This window comes from Osmia bicornis, chromosome 4, assembly GCF_907164935.1.
Source record: "Osmia bicornis bicornis chromosome 4, iOsmBic2.1, whole genome shotgun sequence".
NCBI classification, from domain to species: Eukaryota; Metazoa; Arthropoda; class Insecta; order Hymenoptera; family Megachilidae; genus Osmia; species Osmia bicornis.
In genome coordinates this window covers 9,687,347-9,705,907 of record NC_060219.1, presented here as the reverse complement: position 1 = coordinate 9,705,907, position 18,561 = coordinate 9,687,347, and the positions used below count along the sequence as shown (strand labels likewise).

General features: G+C 31.4%; 4 protein-coding genes across 16 annotated transcripts; 2 read left to right on the top strand and 2 right to left on the bottom strand.

Moving 5' to 3' along the window:
• Positions 1 to 160: 160 nt before the first annotated feature.
• On the top strand, positions 161 to 9,741 carry LOC114874764 (palmitoyl-protein thioesterase 1). 7 transcript variants are annotated; one of them, XR_006829350.1, is made up of 12 exons: positions 1,011 to 1,093; positions 1,201 to 1,323; positions 1,747 to 1,890; positions 1,971 to 2,384; positions 4,471 to 4,598; positions 4,671 to 4,829; positions 4,903 to 5,020; positions 5,215 to 5,373; positions 5,436 to 5,557; positions 5,755 to 5,955; positions 7,619 to 7,770; positions 8,610 to 9,741. XR_006829350.1 is itself a non-coding variant. In XM_029184361.2 (9 exons), exons 2-9 carry the CDS (start codon positions 985 to 987, stop codon positions 8,620 to 8,622), a joined length of 918 nt encoding a protein of 305 aa, XP_029040194.1. In that variant the 5' UTR covers positions 286 to 717; positions 939 to 984; the 3' UTR covers positions 8,623 to 9,741. The 7 variants fall into 7 exon arrangements, 2 of the variants coding, with proteins under 2 accessions (XP_029040194.1, XP_029040195.1); XR_006829349.1 differs by lacking the exons at positions 1,747 to 1,890; positions 1,971 to 2,384 and adding an exon at positions 161 to 254 and having other exon boundaries at positions 939 to 1,093; positions 1,214 to 1,323; XR_006829347.1 differs by lacking the exons at positions 1,747 to 1,890; positions 1,971 to 2,384 and adding an exon at positions 285 to 717 and having other exon boundaries at positions 939 to 1,093; positions 1,214 to 1,323.
• On the bottom strand, positions 6,102 to 8,637 carry LOC114874763 (jerky protein homolog-like). 2 transcript variants are annotated; one of them, XM_029184357.2, is made up of 3 exons: positions 7,847 to 8,637; positions 6,686 to 7,744; positions 6,102 to 6,349 (listed from the first exon to the last, which is right to left on the bottom strand). In XM_029184357.2, exons 1-3 carry the CDS (start codon positions 8,259 to 8,261, stop codon positions 6,174 to 6,176), a joined length of 1,650 nt encoding a protein of 549 aa, XP_029040190.1. In that variant the 5' UTR covers positions 8,262 to 8,637; the 3' UTR covers positions 6,102 to 6,173. The 2 variants fall into 2 exon arrangements, with proteins under 2 accessions (XP_029040190.1, XP_029040192.1); XM_029184359.2 differs by having other exon boundaries at positions 6,102 to 6,346.
• LOC114874761 (structural maintenance of chromosomes protein 1A) lies at positions 9,357 to 15,388 on the bottom strand. Its single transcript, XM_029184350.2, has 20 exons — positions 15,181 to 15,388; positions 14,980 to 15,100; positions 14,656 to 14,755; positions 14,385 to 14,563; positions 14,185 to 14,323; positions 13,630 to 14,094; positions 13,115 to 13,543; positions 12,803 to 13,014; positions 12,541 to 12,709; positions 12,357 to 12,479; positions 12,154 to 12,285; positions 12,019 to 12,084; positions 11,791 to 11,948; positions 11,611 to 11,708; positions 11,231 to 11,535; positions 10,895 to 11,167; positions 10,624 to 10,803; positions 10,362 to 10,540; positions 9,988 to 10,165; positions 9,357 to 9,923 (listed from the first exon to the last, which is right to left on the bottom strand). The coding sequence occupies exons 1-20, from the start codon at positions 15,290 to 15,292 to the stop codon at positions 9,855 to 9,857; spliced, it is 3,687 nt and encodes a 1,228-aa protein (XP_029040183.2). The 5' UTR covers positions 15,293 to 15,388; the 3' UTR covers positions 9,357 to 9,854.
• Positions 14,796 to 18,559, top strand: LOC114874762 (protein PF14_0175-like). Of its 6 annotated transcripts, none has more exons than XM_046285515.1 (4): positions 14,796 to 14,884; positions 15,948 to 16,050; positions 16,106 to 18,224; positions 18,298 to 18,559. In XM_046285515.1, the coding sequence occupies exons 2-4, from the start codon at positions 15,970 to 15,972 to the stop codon at positions 18,486 to 18,488; spliced, it is 2,391 nt and encodes a 796-aa protein (XP_046141471.1). In that variant the 5' UTR covers positions 14,796 to 14,884; positions 15,948 to 15,969; the 3' UTR covers positions 18,489 to 18,559. The 6 variants fall into 6 exon arrangements, with proteins under 6 accessions (XP_046141471.1, XP_029040187.2, XP_029040185.2 ...); XM_029184354.2 differs by lacking the exon at positions 14,796 to 14,884 and adding an exon at positions 15,528 to 15,652; XM_029184352.2 differs by lacking the exon at positions 14,796 to 14,884 and adding an exon at positions 15,528 to 15,660.
• Positions 18,560 to 18,561: the final 2 nt, after the last annotated feature.

Below are 18,561 nucleotides of genomic sequence, written 5' to 3'. Positions count from 1 at the left end.
TATTAATTATTTCTGTACCAAAATGAAGATTTAAAAACTGAAGTTAAGAATACTGATCAAGATATGGAGTATTTAAAAACAAATTAGATGTATGTGTATATAAATATAATTTTATTTTGCTAGCGTTGAAAACTTTACCAACAGTCCCTAGAAAAATCCCTAGAACGTAGAACACACCATTTTTCGTTCCTGCTGAATAGATTGCAAAGAAATTTGAGGGACGTGTTCAGGAGGCCCTAAAGAATGGCGTGCTGGTCCGTATTTTACCCAAATCGTAGTATAAGTACTATATCTTTATGGCCTACCCCCATATAAATCTATAGTAATAATAATCAGTAATAATCATTTTATTTTACATAAATATTCGTATTACACTAACTTCCAGTATATTTAACCTAATAATAACTCGTTTTATTGCGTACGGCCAAATTTTCGAGATACAACCTTGGGAATTCCCAATATGATTACACTGTGACCAAATTAGTAAAATTGTAATATTAAAATCGCAGCTTTATTTAGAGACAAAGCTAGGGATAAAAATTAACGGGGTAGTTCCTGGAAAGTGAGAACAAATTGTCACCTTCACTCAGTGACTACAAATGCGACAAGACTGAATAGTATAAACAGTTTGGTAAAATTGAATCTCATCGTAGTAGTATCAGTCCATATCAGTTTCGTTTAGATTGACTAATATATTTAACATCATATAACAAGAAGGTATTCAGTTTTTACGTCGTAATGCTAAAAAATATATCATTAGTTTTAATATACAGGGTGTCCCAAGTTTCAGGTGTAAAAAATTGGCAATATATTCAACATTTCAAATTTCTCTATACAGATGATGCATTGTGTTCTTTTTATTGTACTCTTATTTTTTTTATTATATTTTTTAGATGTATTTGATAAACAAAAATTATTAATTTTTATTCTTTTTGTAGGAATTACTATTTTATATAATACATATAAATATACTGTGGCTACAAAATGTTCACATCGAGGAAAACTACTTTATTGCTTTTCTTCTTTTTGTCAATATACAAATTAAATGGCATTCAAAGTTCTTCTCTTCCAGTTGTTTTATGGCATGGAATGGGTAAAATTTTTATTTATTTAAAAATTTTTATATTATGTAGAAAGTAGCTGAACTTTATTTATGATTTCTAATATTATCTTTTCCAACGTATTATAATTAGAATCCAGTATTAAATTTCAGGAGATAGCTGTTGTTTCTCATTTAGTTTGGGTGCAATAAAAAAGCTAATAGAGGCAACAGTTCCTAATATCTATGTATATTCCATTCGTATAGGAAATAATGAAATAGAGGTAAGTCTTCTTATCTAGACTAACAATAAGACTAATCCAAGCAGACACTTCAATGTGCTTTCAATGTGCTATTTCCATTTATGTTGAATATCAAACTTATGGTTCAAAGTAAAGAATGACTTCACAGTTACTAATAACAAATGAGAAATTATGCTAACTGGATCACTTATGCACAGAGTGAGAAGACAGTCTGAAAAGTTCTCAACCTTCACAATGAAAGAAAATTTTTTTTGATGTGAAATATGTTTTATTTTTCAATATAATCTCCTGAAACTTATGGGAGGAAACACCATTTATGTGTCAGGCCGAAAACTTTTCAGACTGCCTACATTGAATTCTATTTAACAAGAAGTGCAATTGCATTTTGCAAGTTCATTAATGCACTTATATTAGGACTTTTATCAAAACATTTTGTTATAACAGCATCAAGAAGACTTGAGGTGATAGAAATAAAACAAGAAGTAAAAAATCTGTGATGTGTGTGTGTGTGCCAAAAGTGCTGTGATTTCCCATTATGGTTGTGCATTTATGAAACTTGTTAAGAAAATAGACAATAGTACAACCGAAGTAAGTAAATTGTAATAGTATTATCAAATAGCTTCATGATAATGAAATTGTTATAAGAATTATTATATGTCTCATTTCAGTAGGTGGTTGTTACATCATTTCAAAGAAGATGACTGTGTGTAAGTTTACAAAAATTCATTTCTCCTTTATTTGAACAATATTGATCTTTGTAATGCGTGGTCGCGCCGAATCCTGCATATCAGTACTATGTTTTTACATTAATTACATTAAATATATATTTAAGCAGTTAATATTATACAAAATATTATTCAAGATTTATTCCGAAATAGCTATTTTAATAGCTAACTGTTTGGCTTTTCTTATCACAGCTAAATCTGATGCAGATAACAAACCATTTTCTTCGTAAAAAGAAAGTAGTGTATCGGCTGCCGAAACTACATTATTTGGATCATTATTTTCAGGTGGAGCGTCGTTGTCGTCGGTATCTTCTAGAAAAACGCATTTATGTTAATGTTTTCAACATTTTCCTTTCTGTGAGTAATAAATCTTTTTTTTATTAAAATATATGTATTTCTTAATTAAATATATATACCTTCTTTATAATCTACAGCTACCATTGCAATTAACTCTGAATTCGTCGGTATTGCTGATTCCTCATTGGTGTCTTCGTCTTTCGGATTGATCCAATTCTGCACTGATTCCTCATCAATATCTTGGTACTCGGTAATTTTACGTACGTTGTTTAAAATCTCTTCATTCATAATACTTTCATTCAAATTTTCATTAGTGTTTTCATAGTAGTGATTGGGTAACAATTTTTTCCAGCACTTCAAAATAGTTGTATCATTCACAGCATCCCAAGCATCGCTCATCCAGTAAATAATGTCCTTGATAGTGATTGATTTCAAATGAGTAGTCAAGTTTATGCCATTCTTTTGTGCAAAAAGAATTGAATGTAAAAACAATAATTTATAATGCCTCTTGAAATTCTCTATTATATCCCAGTCCATTGGTTGTAAAAATGTTACTTTTATATCCCCTTCATAAAAGGTATTGAAAGAGGCATAACAAGGCGCATAGTCGAGCAAAAGCAATGCCTTTGCTGGAAGACCTTTTTCTTTTAAAAACGTTGTTACTCGAGGTACAAACTCATTTCGAAACCAGTCTTCAAAAATTTCTATGGTGATCAATGGATTTGTTTGTTGAGCATAATGAATAGGAAGCAAAGTTGGTGACACGTTTTCTAATGCTTTTGATTTGGTAGATTCTCCAATGGCAAGTAATGGCAGCTTCAATGTTCCATCTCCATTGGTACAAATCATGACTGTGAAGCGTTCTTTATTTTGTTTAAAATCTGTAGGCTTAGAGTGCAATTTCTTTGGCATCATTTTAACATTTAGACTAGTTTTGTCAGTTTTAAAAATCTGGCACAACGTTAACTCGTTTTCTCTCATGATACTTTCAAATTCTTCTTTAAGAACAGGAGCTTCTAATGAATCCGGGGAAAATCTTTCCCCGCATGCGGCGTGCTGGCGCATACCATATTTGCTTTTCCAGTGGCTTAACCATCCCTCGCTAGCGACAAATTTCTTTTCAATTCCCATATCCTTGTGCAATTCTAATGCTTTTCCTGAAATATAATTCTTCAGTTAAATAATATATATTTGAAGAAGAATCAACGAATATTTAATTTCATAATAAATTTAAAAATATTAATTACTTATTACTAGAGGTCCCGTCAAAGTGATTCCCCTCTCGGTCATACAATTGTACCAAATGTATAATGCTTCTTCGAGTTGGTCTAATGCCGTTACTCTTATACGCTTTGAATTATTCGTTAGTATATAAGTACTATTTATTTCTTCCAGCTTATAGCGATTCTTTTTCCAACCTCTCAGTGTTCTTTCCGGAATACCATATTTTTCCGCGATTACCTTCATCGACTTAACAACGTCCAATTCCTCCAAAATTTTTAATTTTTCCAAAATACTAAGATTTTTACGTTTCTTTCTCTCAGGTTCGCATACTCCGCTTTTGTTGTCTACTTCCATTCTTTTCTTGTCTTCTCTAAAATTACAAAATTACAGAATTGCGGGAAAACAGCAAAAAATTTATTTCAATTATTACATCAAAGGTTCAAAATAGGAATGTATAACTACAGGCTTAGTAAAGCCTGCAAAGTTAGTAAAACTGTCTTAATCCAACACTCTAAATATTAGTATGGCAAGATTGAGCACACCTACCTTGCTAATTACAGTAGATTCGTGTTATATCGCCGCGAATGGGGTGGAATATTTCTAGTAATGGCGATATAGCAAGAGCCTCTTCCACTAACGGTCGAAGTCATGGTTTAGAAGGAGGAGAAATGTGGACGAACGTCCACCTTCATCTTTCTGGGCTATGATGGTGGGGAAGCGCCATCAGTGTGCGTAAAAGTCCGTGTGAAGGGGAAGTCGCTTATGCGGCAAAATAACGCGTGGCAATATAACGGGAGTCCGCCAAAACTAGATAAAATTTAAAGAAACAGTATTTCAAATATTAAGCTACAAAGTTCAAATGAAAAACCATATCAACTAATCTACCATCAATGTTTTCTAACATTATATTATAATGTTTCAGGATGTGGAACACAGTTATTTTGGAAATATCAACCAAGATATACAAGAGATCTGCCAGCAACTATCAGCAGATAAACGTTTCAAAGATGGTTATAACGCTATTGGATTCTCGCAAGGTGCTCAATTTCTGTATGTATTATTTTTAAAAATTATTTAAGTATAAATTGAAAGTAGTTATTGCTGATATTTAATGTGTTACAGGAGAGCACTAATTCAAAGATGCCCTAATCCTCCGATTAAGAATTTTATATCTGTGGGTGGTCAACATCAAGGTGTTTTTGGATTGCCAAATTGTGGAACTGTAAAGAAAAGCGTTTGCAATTACGTAAACCGAATGATCAAATATGGAGCATACTTAAAGTATTTATTTATATATGCAGAATATATTTCAAATAGATACAGAGTTTTCAAATCTTTTTATCTTATATAACAGATTTGTTCAAGAAAAGTTTATTCAAGCTACTTATTGGCACGATCCGTATCAAGAAGAAGAATACAAAGAAAAGAGTACATTTATGGCGGATATCAACAATGAACGGTATATTAATGAGGTATGTTTTATGACAATAGCAAAGCTGACCAGGTTTAGTCGTAGTAACCGTTCGATAATTATTGATATCAAGGTTCTTCTAATGGCGGGGATTTCCCGGAATCGGCCATTTATTCAACAGCTAATAACATGCGTATTTCTCCCTACAGCTCATACAAATGTTACAAAGTATTGTTATTTCATTTATGTTTTCAGACGTATAAAGAAAATCTACAAAAGTTAAATGCCATGGTGCTAATTAAATTTGCTAATGATACGATAGTTTGGCCTCGAGAAACAGAATGGTTCGGATTCTACAAACCGGGACAAGCAACAGAAATTCAGACCTTTGAAGAAACTGATTTATATCGCAAGGTATACAATATTACAACATTAGATATTGTAAACTTCAGTAAAATTAACAAAATTTTCTTTAGGATCAACTGGGACTAAAAGCACTATTCGAATCAGGAAAAATTCATTTCCTGTCAGTAGCTGGAAATCACCTACAGTTTGCAGAAAGTTGGTTTATCAACCATATAATTAAAGCATATTTAATGTAACTATCAAATTATAATTGCTGCACTCAGATAGCTCTCATAAGTATAATTGTGATAATATTGATACAATAATTGTTCCAAATTGCATTATTTTTATATATTATATTATTATGACTTTATATTATTTGATATGTTGTTATTGTTATAGAGTATAGGAAATTCCCTTTGAACCAACTTGAATTTGATTACTGTTCAGAATGAAGAGGCAAGCCGTTCCCAACGTAGCTTGATTTCAGTGATATTACGGGCCTGTGCGGGTATTAGTAAAGTCTACGTGATTAAGACCGGTGACTCTTTCATTTTATAGTATTTCTTCTAATATTTTTGGAACTGATTGTACCATGGTCGTTCGATAAATCGCCGCCATATTAACATTCGGCTGGAATGTCCCGCCATCGTAAGTATTCATTATTCATCCATGCGCGCGCAAACTACTTTGTTGTCTTGTTCATACGTTCAGTTCCATTATTTACACGTTTTCATATATTATTAGGAATCGCGATAGAGGAATTTTTGGAAAGGATTTTAATAATTGAGTCAGAGTAACAAAATAAATTTTTATTGTTATAACTGAGAAGTCCATTCTCTCCCCTAATTATTAGATATTCTTCTAAATTAAATCTGATTTTTAATTTTCAATAATTCGTCTCTCACCCTTTTCAGAATTTTCATATCAGAAAGTGATATGAGGATACCAGTTTTTTCAAAAAAGGAGATGGCACAGTCCAAACCCTCCATTGCTTGTGAAGGTGAAATTTCACTTTCTGTATAATGGTCATTCTCTGTTTCTGCTATGAACAAAATAACAAATATAAATATTAAATTCTAATGTGAAGATTGGGGTTTTGAGCGAAGCATAGCGTCATTTCCCCGGCGCCTGGGCTTTTCCGTGATGGCCGTAAGGTGTTGTCGTGCATGTAAGTCGGTATCGTTTTCTCATAAGCGGTCCATCACGGGACTAAGTTCCATATATAGAAGTTATGAGTTGTACTTAGAACCCAGGCGTCTAGAATAGGGACCGTCCACGTCAGTCCCACTCACTGACAAGTCTTAGTGGACGGTTCCCGAGACGGGGAAACGCCCTTAACTTTTCCGGCAGGATCCTACACGAATTTTCTGTAACATACCAGTTTCATCATTGCCAGGATTCTCTACAGCATCAATGATTTCCTCATCCGTTAAGGTTGATAAGCCATCAGAATGTATCCATTCATTAATTTCATCTAATGTAATATCTTCATGACTTCGAAGTTTCTTGCACATTTGGTAGATTTGTTCAGAAGAAACATAATCAGGATTATTATTATCTTCATCAACCGGCATATTTAATAATTTCTTCCAAGAGTTCGAGATTGTTTTCTCACTAATTTCATCCCATGCATCACCGATTAAATCAATTGCGTTTTTTATGTTAAATGAGCTTATTGCTCGACTATAATTCATTCCATCAGCCTGAGCGTTTATTAAATATTTTAAAAATTTTGCCTTGTATCTTCGTTTGATTACATTGATGACTCCTTGATCAAGGGGTTGTATAAGTGGAGTTACATATGATGGAAAAAATATTGCTCTGATCCCATCTACAGTTAGCATATTTAGTGATGGATGTGACTTGTCATTATCCAACAGTAAGATTGCTTTTTCTGGTAGTCCTCTTGATTTTAAAAAAGCAACAACCTGGGGAACAAAGTCTTCCCTAAACCATCTCTCAAAGATGATTGCACTCATCCAGGAATTTTTCTGATTTGTATACTTTACAGATAATAACTGTGGTGCTATATGTTTCATTGCTGCTGGCTTTTGATGTTTCCCTATTACTAGTAATGGCATTTTGAATGAACTATTAGCATTGCAACATGCCATTACAGTCAGTCTATCATTAATTTTTTTATGCCCTGGAAGTTGGTGCTCTGTCTTTACAATTGAACTTCTATTTGGCATCATTTTAAAATAGAGCTCGGTTTCGTCCGCATTGAATATCTGATATAAAGTTAAGTTTTCTTTATCTATTAACTCTGATATTTCAGTGGTAAATTGGTTTGCTGCTTTTGTATTTGTAGATGATGGTTCCCCAGATGGTGCTATGGAACGAATACCGTTCCTGAATTTCCATGTACGGTACCAACCATCACTTGCCTTAAAGGATTCTGAACCACCAAAACGCTGAAAGAATTCCTGAGCTTTTGCTGAAAAAATTAATGTTATAATCAAAGTAAGACTGCTTAGTAACAATTTTTCAATTAATCTTTCTTTCAATTTAAATGGTGTGTAACATATTAAGACAATACCTTTCACTTGTATAACAGTGAGTGCGTTGTTCCTTTTTTGTTCCCCGTGGAACCAAATCGTTAATGCTTGATTAACTTTCTCAACAGGTGATAAACGTAAGCGCTTTGATGTTAATGAAAGACTGTGTTTTTCCAATTTCTCCCTTTCTCGAATCCACCGCCTTACGGTAGTTTCGCTGATATTATATTCCATTGCTATTTCAATTGTTGAAAGACCTGCATCTTTCTTTCTTACTGCTTCTAATTTCTTTTGCAGTGTTAAATTCGTAGATACTTTACGTTTAATAGAATTCGTACCACTCGTACTTGTATTTGTATTTGTATTTATACCCGTACTTCTATTTGTACTTGTAGTTGTACTGGTACTTGTATCTGGTTCTACTTTTATTACAATATTGGTGTTAGACGTTGACATAATGACTATGTTTTGATGTATTCTTTATGTGCTTTGTGTTTCTCTGGCTGCTAATCTTTTAGATCGCTTGGCTTTAACTGATTTAAATTTTAACGGCCGCTGGATAAGTAGCTGCGGTAGTGGCTGTGGGGGCGGAGTTTTACGGGAAGCAGCAACTTATCGAGCGGCCAATAACATGCATGCTCTCCCTGCAAAAGTCTTCACTTTCTTGTGCGGTTACATATAGGGTGACTCGCTAATTTGAATATTCTTCGTTCTCAAATAGTGAATGGTATAATAGCTTTTATTGCTGATACTGGCTCAAACATCACCCAACATCACCAATATTTGACTTTTATGTTTCGTTAGGAAAACTTGTTAAAAGGGACGGCATTGATGAAACATCAATGTAAAATCGCTGCAAAATCAAGGCTAACAAAGGCAAGAATTCAAAATAGTGACTTACGGGAGATCAAGAAGATGAAACCATTTAGAAAACTACGCGTTTTGTACCTGGCAATAGTAAACTTAACCACATTGAGCTGTAGTAAGTGTTCGATAATTGTTCACAATGAAGATTTCAGCAGCGGCGATTTCCAGGAAACAGCCGTTTATTGAGCAGCCAATGGCATGCGCGTTGTAACCATATTTAGGGTAGACTATAAATTTTTAATATTACGTGGAGCTAAAGTATTTGTGTTTTTCCAAAAACAGCCACTCGAGTGGCTTCTTCGTTTTAATATTCCTTCTAATCCTTTCGAAATCGCCGTTGGATATATTGGTTCCACATAAACTCTCAGCTAGAATGCTATCGTCCATACACATGCGCGCGCACCTTGCTCTACTGTTCATTCTTTAGCTGCTCGATAAGTAGCCGTCTTCTACAAAAGCCCGTTTTTGAAATCTCAAATTCAGACCCTTACCAAATAGCCAATGTGGTGTAGAATTCACAGAATAAACGAGTTTCTGCTTCTGCTGCGTATGTTAGCTTTGATTATTTCTAGCAAACTTTTGCAGGTTAAAATTTCTATAGTTTACTTCAGAACTTGTAGAAAATACGGGTTCACTTCTCGTATTACTGCTCATATTTTTTCAACAGAAAGAAAACTAATTCGATAATTTTACAGTCCAAGTTTTTATTCTGAAAAAGTAGGTGTTTACATTGTTACAATATAAAAGTTATAATTCAACATCTGATGTACTTAAAAAAATTGACAGAATACTTTTCAGTACATCGTTCTACATATTTATATAAATAATTTATTACATAACAATAACAAAATAGGTAATTGTCCACTGAAATTAAATTTAGATAATAGTAAAATTTTCTTACCTTATGTTACATTAATCAAAGTATAATAGTATAACTATAATACTTATGAAGAATAAGAAAGTAATAATTAAAGTACATGTGAAAGATTCATGGTCCATATACCTTTTAAATTGTATCTTTTTTTATACTTATAACTTTTAAATAAAGTTCACAAAATATTTTTATAAACTCTGATATATTTTGATATTACCTCTAATATCAATTGTTTTTATATGGAAAATAAAATTATAATATGAAAAAATAAAACTGTAAGTATAAATATAGATGAAAAATGTGTTCTATCAATTACAGTGTTTAGGGTATGCAGTTAAATCAAGGGTTAGTACTTTACTTTCCAAACATTCATCAACCTGTAATTCAAAGAAAGTAGAGTAACCTTAATATTCTAATTATGTATATTTTATATATACTTACATCAGGACAAATGCCAATCAATGCATCAGCATGAGAATAAAATTCCTCTTTCAATGATATGACAATGATTTGTAACGAGTTTGTTTTATCGCGTATATAACTAGCAACCTTCCCTATATTAGTATTATCTAACGCAGCATCAATTTCATCCAAAACAAAGAACGGTGCAGGCTGAAAGCTGAAAATATCAACAAATTAAATTATAAATTACATGGATGTTAAAAATTAAAATATTGATTGACCTTGTACCGTTTATTTTTAAAACATATATGTATACTATAAGTAGTAAAAGATGTATATATAAGTTATTACAAAATATATCTGAATTTTAATATTAGAACTTAAGAAATGAATGATTGCATAATCATAAATACCTATGAATTGCAAATAACAAAGCTAATGCAGCAACAGTTTTCTCCCCACCAGACAAATTAGACATTGGTTGAAATCGTTTTCCTGGTGCAACACAGTTATAGTTAATACCATCTAAATATGGTTCCTCAGGGTTTTCTGGCCCAAGAAATGCTTGAGCAGATTGATTTTTTGCTAAACTCTAAAATGGAAAAAATATTTTTATGTTAGTTCAATTTATGACACAAAAAGACATGTACTGTTTCCTGTATGTTATAAGTCAACCTTATAAATAGGGTCAATTTCATTGGCCACATGCTCGAAACAGGCCATAAATCGATCATGTCTTTCCTTTTTTATTTTTTCAAATTGTGTTTTCGCTTTCTTTGCCTTTTTACGAGATTGTTCAAATTCCTCGTTAGTTTCTTGTAATTTCTCTTTAGCAAGATATAATTTTTGTATTGCCTAAACAAATTGCGTGATTACTTTAAGAATAATGGAAGCTAATGAAACAATATTAAAAAGATAAGAAATATTTTTAATTATAATTTTCTACCTTCATATTAGGAGCTTGAATACGTTGAATGGTATTTTGTAAATCATTAATTGTTTTTGTTAATTTATCAGTAGTTTTTTTAACATCTTCCTCATCGATGTCTTTTAAGTTTTCAGGAAGAAGAGCATAATCTATAGTAATTCGTTTTTCACGTTCATACTGCTGATGAGTACTTAAGGAGGAGTCATTTACTTCTGAACTATTACTGGTAGTACTTTCGGTCGCTATATCTTCCATATTTCCATGAAGCATTGGAATTGCAATGTCCTCCATCTAAACAACATTACAGCATAGGTAGAATCGTAAAATTAATAAATCTGATTTTATTTAATATACCTTGCATTGCATCAGAATAGCATGACGTTCAGCTTTCTTCTGTTCAATTTTAGTTTCAATAATATTCAATTGTTTCTGAGCAGATTGTATATCTTTTGCTATTGCTGCAACCTCTCGCCTAATTTTAGTTATTTCATCTTCTTTCTGATCAACTTCCATTTTCTTTGCATTTCTTGCCGATTTTAATTGTTCCATTTGAGTTTCGTCGTGATCTATTTCTGCTTTTTGATTTGATTCAGTTTGTCGCGCAGATTCAAGCTTATCCTCTGCATCTTGAACGGCTCGTTCCCATCGTAAAACATTACCTAAATTTTTCGGTGTTATTTTATCAGAACAATTATTAAAGATCTTAGAAATGTATAAATGTAAATTTTAATTACTTTCTGTATCACGTTGCTTTTCGAAATCTAATTGATTATAGATACGATTACACTGGTTTTCAAACTCCATCCTCTTCTTTGCTCTTTCTTGTTGCGATCTGCAATGTTTGAAACAACCATAATAATTATATACATATTTTTATATATATTTGTTGAATTTTTATGTAGGGAGTTGCATACCGTAATTCTCTTTCTTCATATTGTCGAATATTCGATACTCCTATCTGTTCGCAAAAACTTGCAAACACATCGTCTTCGACATTATTCATTTTTTCTTTAATATTTTGTATTTCTTGATCTCTTTCAGCCATCGTCTTTTCAATTGCAGCTATAGTTGGCTATGTACATAAATTATATTATCTCTAACATGTAACATACACATATGAAATAATCTAAATCTATACTTACACCAAACATATTTAATTCGTTTTGAAGTGCTTCTAGCTCTGCTTCAAGTTCCGCAATTTGTTTTTGCTATAATAAATAATTTGGTAAATAAAATTTGATATCAAAATCGTAATAAAATTGTGATTTACTACTTACTGTAGCAATCAAATCACTTTTATTATATTTTAAACGCGTTTCTAATCCACGTATTTGTGATTCGACTGTATTTAATTCAGATTCTTTTCGTGATTTTTTTAATGATTCACGTAATTCTTCCGTCAATTTTTCCTGTAAAAGATGTTAAATTCATTAGCTTTTGAATTTAAATAAAAATTATATACGATGTAAAAATATTCTACTTTTTGTGCTTTAAGCTGGGACATCTGTTTCTCATCCCACCTCTTTGCTTTCTTTGCAAGATCTAAACTACCACCAGATATAATTCCAGCTTTCTGGTAAAATGTTCCATCCAATGCAACGCACTGTAATTATACGAAATTTGATTTACTCAATATTTGATAAATAGAACTGTTGCGTACATACATCGTATCTTGCTTTCTTATCCATCTCATATGCTACTTTATTTGCATCTTCCGGTGTTTCACATACAAGAGCATTATTTGTAGCAAATAATACTGCCCTATCAATATCCTTAGGTGAAAAATGCAAAACATCATACAATAATTTCACATTTTTTGGTTCTTGTATGTTTCTGAAATAAATGTGTTACAATTCTCAAACAATATTTTTTGTTTTATATTAAATTAAATTTAACATTAAAATGAATTATTTTTATATAATGTACCTAAGTCTTTCTTTTAATGGTTTTGCTTGAATATAATCAAGAGGAAGAAATGTTTCTGGTTCAAGATATTGCTCTTTCAGATACTGAATACACTGTCTAGCTGTTTTCTCAGTATCAACAACGATAGCTTCCATATATTTTCCAAGAACTTTGGTAATTGCAACATTATATCTTTTATGAATGGGTTCGCACATATTATACATACGGTCATACTAAAAACAATAGCAATTATGAAGCAATTAAATAGTGAAATGTTTAAAACAAATTACTCACGAGAGTAAAATAGAGCATGAAAAGTAATTATTTATTTACCACACCGGGAAAGAGGCGTTTGAAATTTTCTACAATTTCAGTTTTCTTCTTAGTCCTTGATACTTCGTGTTTATCAACCTTCGCATCACCTAATTGTTCCGAAATACTTTCTAATTCTCGTTGTAGGTTTTGTATTTTATCTTTTGATGTACCAACATCAGCTTGTAAATCAGCTCGCAGTTTTTTCTGATCTTCCAAAGCAGCCTCAGATGTTCTTATATGTTCTTCCAATTTCTCCACTCTTTTGAGAGCCTCATCTCGCATGTGACCTTTTTGTTTATGCTTATTTTCTATCTCTGTCTTTTTTCTTCCTTCATTATCAAGTCTGTCTTGATCTGATTTTTGTTCGCGATTAATGGAATCAAGAAGCTGAAGGTATCTCGCCGATTGTTTGCCAGCTTCCTCTTTTAAACGATTGTATTCTCTAACCTTAAGTAAATATTTTAATCAATTAAAGATTGTGGATGAATAATAACATATTTTGTACCGTTTATAAATTTAAAATAAATGAATACCTGTTCATCTTCAAGTTGCACATCTCTTCCTTGCAACTGAGATTGTCCAGCAATACTTGCTTCATAAGCTGCTTTAGCTTCTTCTACTTGACGCAATTCTTCTTGAAGTTCATGTATATCTTTTTTATGAGCTTCATCCGCAATACGTGCTTGAGCTAACGATTTACGTGCAGATTCTACTTTCTTCTGCATATGTGCAACACGTTCTTTTGCTTTAATAAATGTGGGTCTTTTCTTTGTTATTTCAACTTCTACTTCTCTAATATCCTGCTCTATCTTAGCAAGATCTCTTGCCAATTTACCAGCTTCCTTCTTCTTCTCTTTCAACAATTCATCGATTTTTTCCTTTTTCTTTTCAATCTTTTCTATTTCATGTTGTTTCTTTTTCTGTAAAACTTCTAAATTTTCTGTACTTTTTTCATTATGAAATAATCGAAATAGTTGCAGTTCAACTTGTTTTTCCACCTATAAAAAGATATAATCAGAAAATGTATCTAACATTCAAATGTATATTAAATGTTGTTGTTTATTTGAATGAGTCAGCAAGTTAATTACATATTCTTCTTTTAAACGTTGATATTTTTCAGCTTCCTCTTTTTCTAATTTTGCCTCTTTCCTTTCTGCTGCAATCCCTTTCTTTTTTTGATAGGAAAATTGAGTTTCCTCTTCTGCTTTTAACATTTCTGTTCTCATCCTATAAAGTATCATATATTGTGTTTGTACATAGAAATGATATAAATGTATATGAAAGTTACCTTTCATATTCTGCTTTTAATGCTCCAGAATTACTGATTTCTTCAAAAAGAGCAGTACGTTCCTTTGGATTTTTCATAGCTATTGATTCAACTGCTCCTTGAAATACTAAGAAATTTTTTGCTTTGACATTAATACCAAGTTGTTCTAATTCATTGAGATATACTTGACTGGTAACAACCTAAATAATATACATACAAATCATTTAAAGTGATTTTTTCTTTTATAAAAATATGTAAGTAAGCTTTTATTTTTAACATATATCAAACCCACGTTATTATTTATCCTGTGCTCTGAAGAGGATCCTTGTACTGAACGCATAAAACTTTTTTCAGAGCCATCTTCTAATTCAAATACAGCAGTTACAGATGCACTGTAATTTATAGTAATGTCAATGCACTAATGTGAGTTTCTTCCATAGTGGAAGATATACAGATATATAAACACACACATAACAAACATGATGAAGCAGTAAAAAGGATGTATAAGAAGTATTTAAGAGGTATTTAAGAGGTATTTAAGAAGGATATTTTTAACCTTTTTACTAACAAAGGCATAAAAATTTATAACATACTCCATACAGGAAATTGAAAATACCTTCGTGCAACTGGCATTCCTATTGATGCTCCATGAATCAGTTCGCTAAATCGCTTGACACGTAAACTACTTGTTTTTTCTCCCATAACAAAACTAATCGCGTCCATAAAATTAGATTTTCCTGTAATAAAGAAACGATGTATTGCAAATTTAAGATTATTTTTGAAGTTATTTTCGCTATCATAAAAGAACATAACCTACCAGATCCATTTGGTCCAACAACAGCAGTAAACGATTTTAGGGGTCCTATAATAAGTTTTCCTTTGTACGATTTAAAGTTTTCTACTTCGATATGTTTCAAAAAAGCCGGCATTCTTGAAGATATTAAGCAATACTCAAATATAACAGCACAGTAGCATAATTGGCGCCATAAAGTTTTTATCCCAAACAACCATTACATGGATACGTAGTATCACCATAGTATGTGGTATCACAGCCTAGAGTAGGCTGTGGTAGTATACATCACGGGTTATTTGAGACCCCTAAAAATTATATCCCCTCGAGAAGAAAGACATGTCCAGTCTTCTTGTATCTGTAGTCACTGGCTGTATGCGCAAATGTTATTATATTAAATTTATTTGAAGTTGATTTTCATTTTGGTGCAAATGTTTCACTATTGAATTTGGTGTAACATAATGTATATATATTGGTCATGTAACATAACTGTGGCATGGTGTTTATGTTATTTTCATTATTTTGTTAAATTTGTTAATGTGCATTATGGAAAAAGATAGGAAAAGGAAATTTGATAGTAGTATTCTTTCAAATTCTTATCGTGAAGGTATTGGAAGGTAAATCAAAGGTGTAAATTATTGTTACAATCATGTACAGTACTTACAACATCAATGTGAAAACCATAATAAAATCTATAGTATTACTTCTTCCTTTTTCTATTTCTATAATGTATTTAAAATGCTTTCAACTTTACTAAAACTTACATATCTACTTTGATTTTATGTATGGTACAGAGTGTTAGGAGTAAAAGGTCATATGACCTATGAATTACCTCTGGAGACTATAAAAGAGAGGCAAATATTCTGGGAAAATTTCTTCCTTGAATATTCAGAACAGGTGTGTATAATCTTCTTTAACAAAATTTAATAGTGATAATGATGACATGAATTAGCTTTCAGATGATATTGACTTCGATGTCAAAACGTTTGAACTATGTTCAAGTAAATATCAATCTCCAGCTGTAGATAAACGTAAAAGTATTGTACAACATTGGGTTAATACTAGTTATTTACCTTATCAAACGAGTATTCATAAAATTGGTCATTTAGAAAATAACCATTTAAGTATAGAAAGAGGATTAAATATGAGCTATACAAAGCCACATTGTAATGAAAGTTTTCTTAGCAGTTCTGTTGATACAGCTGCATATATTTTATCAAATACAAACACAACAAATAAAGCAGACACAATGGTTATTGTAGAAGGAGCAAAACATGATAATTTAGAAAATGTTTCCGATACAACATATTTTGAAAGTACAGAAATATCAAAGATTACCGATATAATGCATGAAAATAATGGAGAAAACAATACCAAGGATAACAATAATAGTAACAGTAGGCAACATTCTCCAGTAACTACTGAAATAATGACATGTACAGTGCCACAGCAAAATATTGATACACAAGGAAATGTGGACATGTTAGACCAAGCACTTAATACGAAAAGTCCATCGTCTGATAATTGTGAATCTTATTCTTGCAAGTCATCAAATAAAGTATTTACACCAGAGCATTCCAAGGAAAGTTACTTGAGAAGGTCTTTACTGGATTGCAGTGCTATTAAAATAAGACACCGTAAAAAGTTGTACAGTGGTAGAGACTCACCTGTTGATCTTATTACTATGGAACACAGTCATAAAGAAGTACTATGTAAATTAACCCAACACATACATCCTGCATTAAATTTTAAATATCCATTACAAAAGAAGAGAAATATTCGTAAGAAAAGAAGCTTCAAACACTGGATGTTTAATAAAAGTTCAATGAATAGTACTCTGTCTATATCAGATTCTAAAAAATCTGATGAAGTAGAAAATAGTAGAATTTATTCTAACAGATTATCTTCAAAACTGTATGATCTTAAAAAGCTTGACGATGCACCATGCACGAATCGTGAAATTTTAAGTAATTCAAACAATATCCAAGATTTAAATAAATGCAATGAGAATCAATCTATAAATATGTCTCGATCAAGCCAAACAGTTAGTAGAAATCATAAACGAGATTCTAAGAACAATGAATTGAATGATACAATAATTCAGTCAGAAAAAATTAATACAAGAGCGTCTGACGTATACAGTAACTTTAAACAATCAACCAGCTCGAATTCAGTGATTCGGACAGTCGAAAGTCGGAAGCATAAAAAAAAGTCGAATAAGATCGTGAATGATCCTAAAAACTTGAATCCAGTAATTGTTCTAACAAGATTATCGAATCTTGATATTCAGAAATATAAAAAATTAAAAAATTACTCACATAATTTACATCCACTGGTTTGTTTAAAACGATTATCAGAATCTAAAATCCAAAAATACAAACGGCCAACTAATATGATGAGAAATAAAAAATACTTAAATACAACAGTTCGTTTAAAAAGATTATCAGAAGCTACCATTAAAAGATATAAAACTGCCCATAATACGAAAACGCGTAGTAAAACTGATTTATTATCTGATACAGTTAAATTATCAGATAGTAGTATGAATAGATCTCAGCTTTCATTAAGAAACAAAGCTAATGGTTTAAAATCTCCATCAAACATCATTAATGTAAGAAGCTGTGATACAGATAGTAATCAAAGTACTATTTTGATTTGTAAATGCAGCAGTAAAACATCTGATAATGCATCTCTAAGTAATGTTGTTGGGTCGTCTAACAAACTCACTAAATTTTCTTCCCCAGTTGTTGAAACTTGTAGTAATAGCAGTAGATTAAAATTAAGTGGAATTAACAAAAATTTTAATTTGAGAAAAGATATAACAGATAGACAAAGCATTGATAATACATTAAATACATCGATCAATTCACAAAACTATATATCTAATATATCATCTTCTCATAAATCAAAAACATCTAAAAATGGGTACAGTGATAATGTATATACAACTATTGATAAGAAGTTGAATCCAAAACATCGTCGAACAAACGGAGAAAAATTAAATGTAACGAAAGAACAAGATGAGAATGGACGTAATAATTTAATTGAAGGAGGAATTTGTAATACAATAGGTAATGAGACAAAATACTTAAGTAAAGAATTAATAAGTACAAATTATATTTTTAAATAATCGAGTATTTTCAGTTTTAGGAAAACATAAGTCTGAAAAGCAAGCTGTAGTAAAAAATCGAATAAAAACCTTATATAATGGTAAAACTAAGAAGAATAAGAACAAGTTTAATAATGCAAATCGTTTGCATTTTGAAACAAAACTGTATGATTCTGATTCAGAACTAACTTCAGATTCTGAATTACTTTCGTACTTGTCTAATTAGTTACTTTGGAAGAGAGTGACTACAAACAATCAAGATTTGGTAATGGAAAATAAAGGTAATAATTCATTGAACA

What these genes read in the sequence shown, in the direction of transcription:
- LOC114874762 (XM_029184351.2), top strand. Translation starts at nt 15,691, where the DNA reads ATGTGCATTATGGAAAAAGATAGGAAAAGGAAATTTGATAGTAGTATT. An exon ending in TATCGTGAAGGTATTGGAAG is followed by an intron (nt 15,771 to 15,947) that starts GTAAATCAAAGG and finishes TGTATGGTACAG; the next exon opens with AGTGTTAGGAGTAAAAGGTC. An exon ending in AGGAATTTGTAATACAATAG is followed by an intron (nt 18,225 to 18,297) that starts GTAATGAGACAA and finishes GAGTATTTTCAG; the next exon opens with TTTTAGGAAAACATAAGTCT.
- LOC114874761 (XM_029184350.2), bottom strand. Translation starts at nt 15,292, where the DNA reads ATGCCGGCTTTTTTGAAACATATCGAAGTAGAAAACTTTAAATCGTAC. An exon ending in AAAGTGATTTGATTGCTACA is followed by an intron (nt 12,085 to 12,153) that starts GTAAGTAGTAAA and finishes TATTTATTATAG; the next exon opens with CAAAAACAAATTGCGGAACT. An exon ending in TGATTGGCATTTGTCCTGAT is followed by an intron (nt 9,924 to 9,987) that starts GTAAGTATATAT and finishes TTTGAATTACAG; the next exon opens with GTTGATGAATGTTTGGAAAG.
- LOC114874763 (XM_029184357.2), bottom strand. Translation starts at nt 8,261, where the DNA reads ATGTCAACGTCTAACACCAATATTGTAATAAAAGTAGAACCAGATACA. An exon ending in CACTGTTATACAAGTGAAAG is followed by an intron (nt 7,745 to 7,846) that starts GTATTGTCTTAA and finishes TAATTTTTTCAG; the next exon opens with CAAAAGCTCAGGAATTCTTT. An exon ending in TCCTGGCAATGATGAAACTG is followed by an intron (nt 6,350 to 6,685) that starts GTATGTTACAGA and finishes TTTTGTTCATAG; the next exon opens with CAGAAACAGAGAATGACCAT.
- LOC114874764 (XM_029184361.2), top strand. Translation starts at nt 985, where the DNA reads ATGTTCACATCGAGGAAAACTACTTTATTGCTTTTCTTCTTTTTGTCA. An exon ending in TAGGAAATAATGAAATAGAG is followed by an intron (nt 1,324 to 4,470) that starts GTAAGTCTTCTT and finishes ATAATGTTTCAG; the next exon opens with GATGTGGAACACAGTTATTT. An exon ending in TCGCAAGGTGCTCAATTTCT is followed by an intron (nt 4,599 to 4,670) that starts GTATGTATTATT and finishes AATGTGTTACAG; the next exon opens with GAGAGCACTAATTCAAAGAT.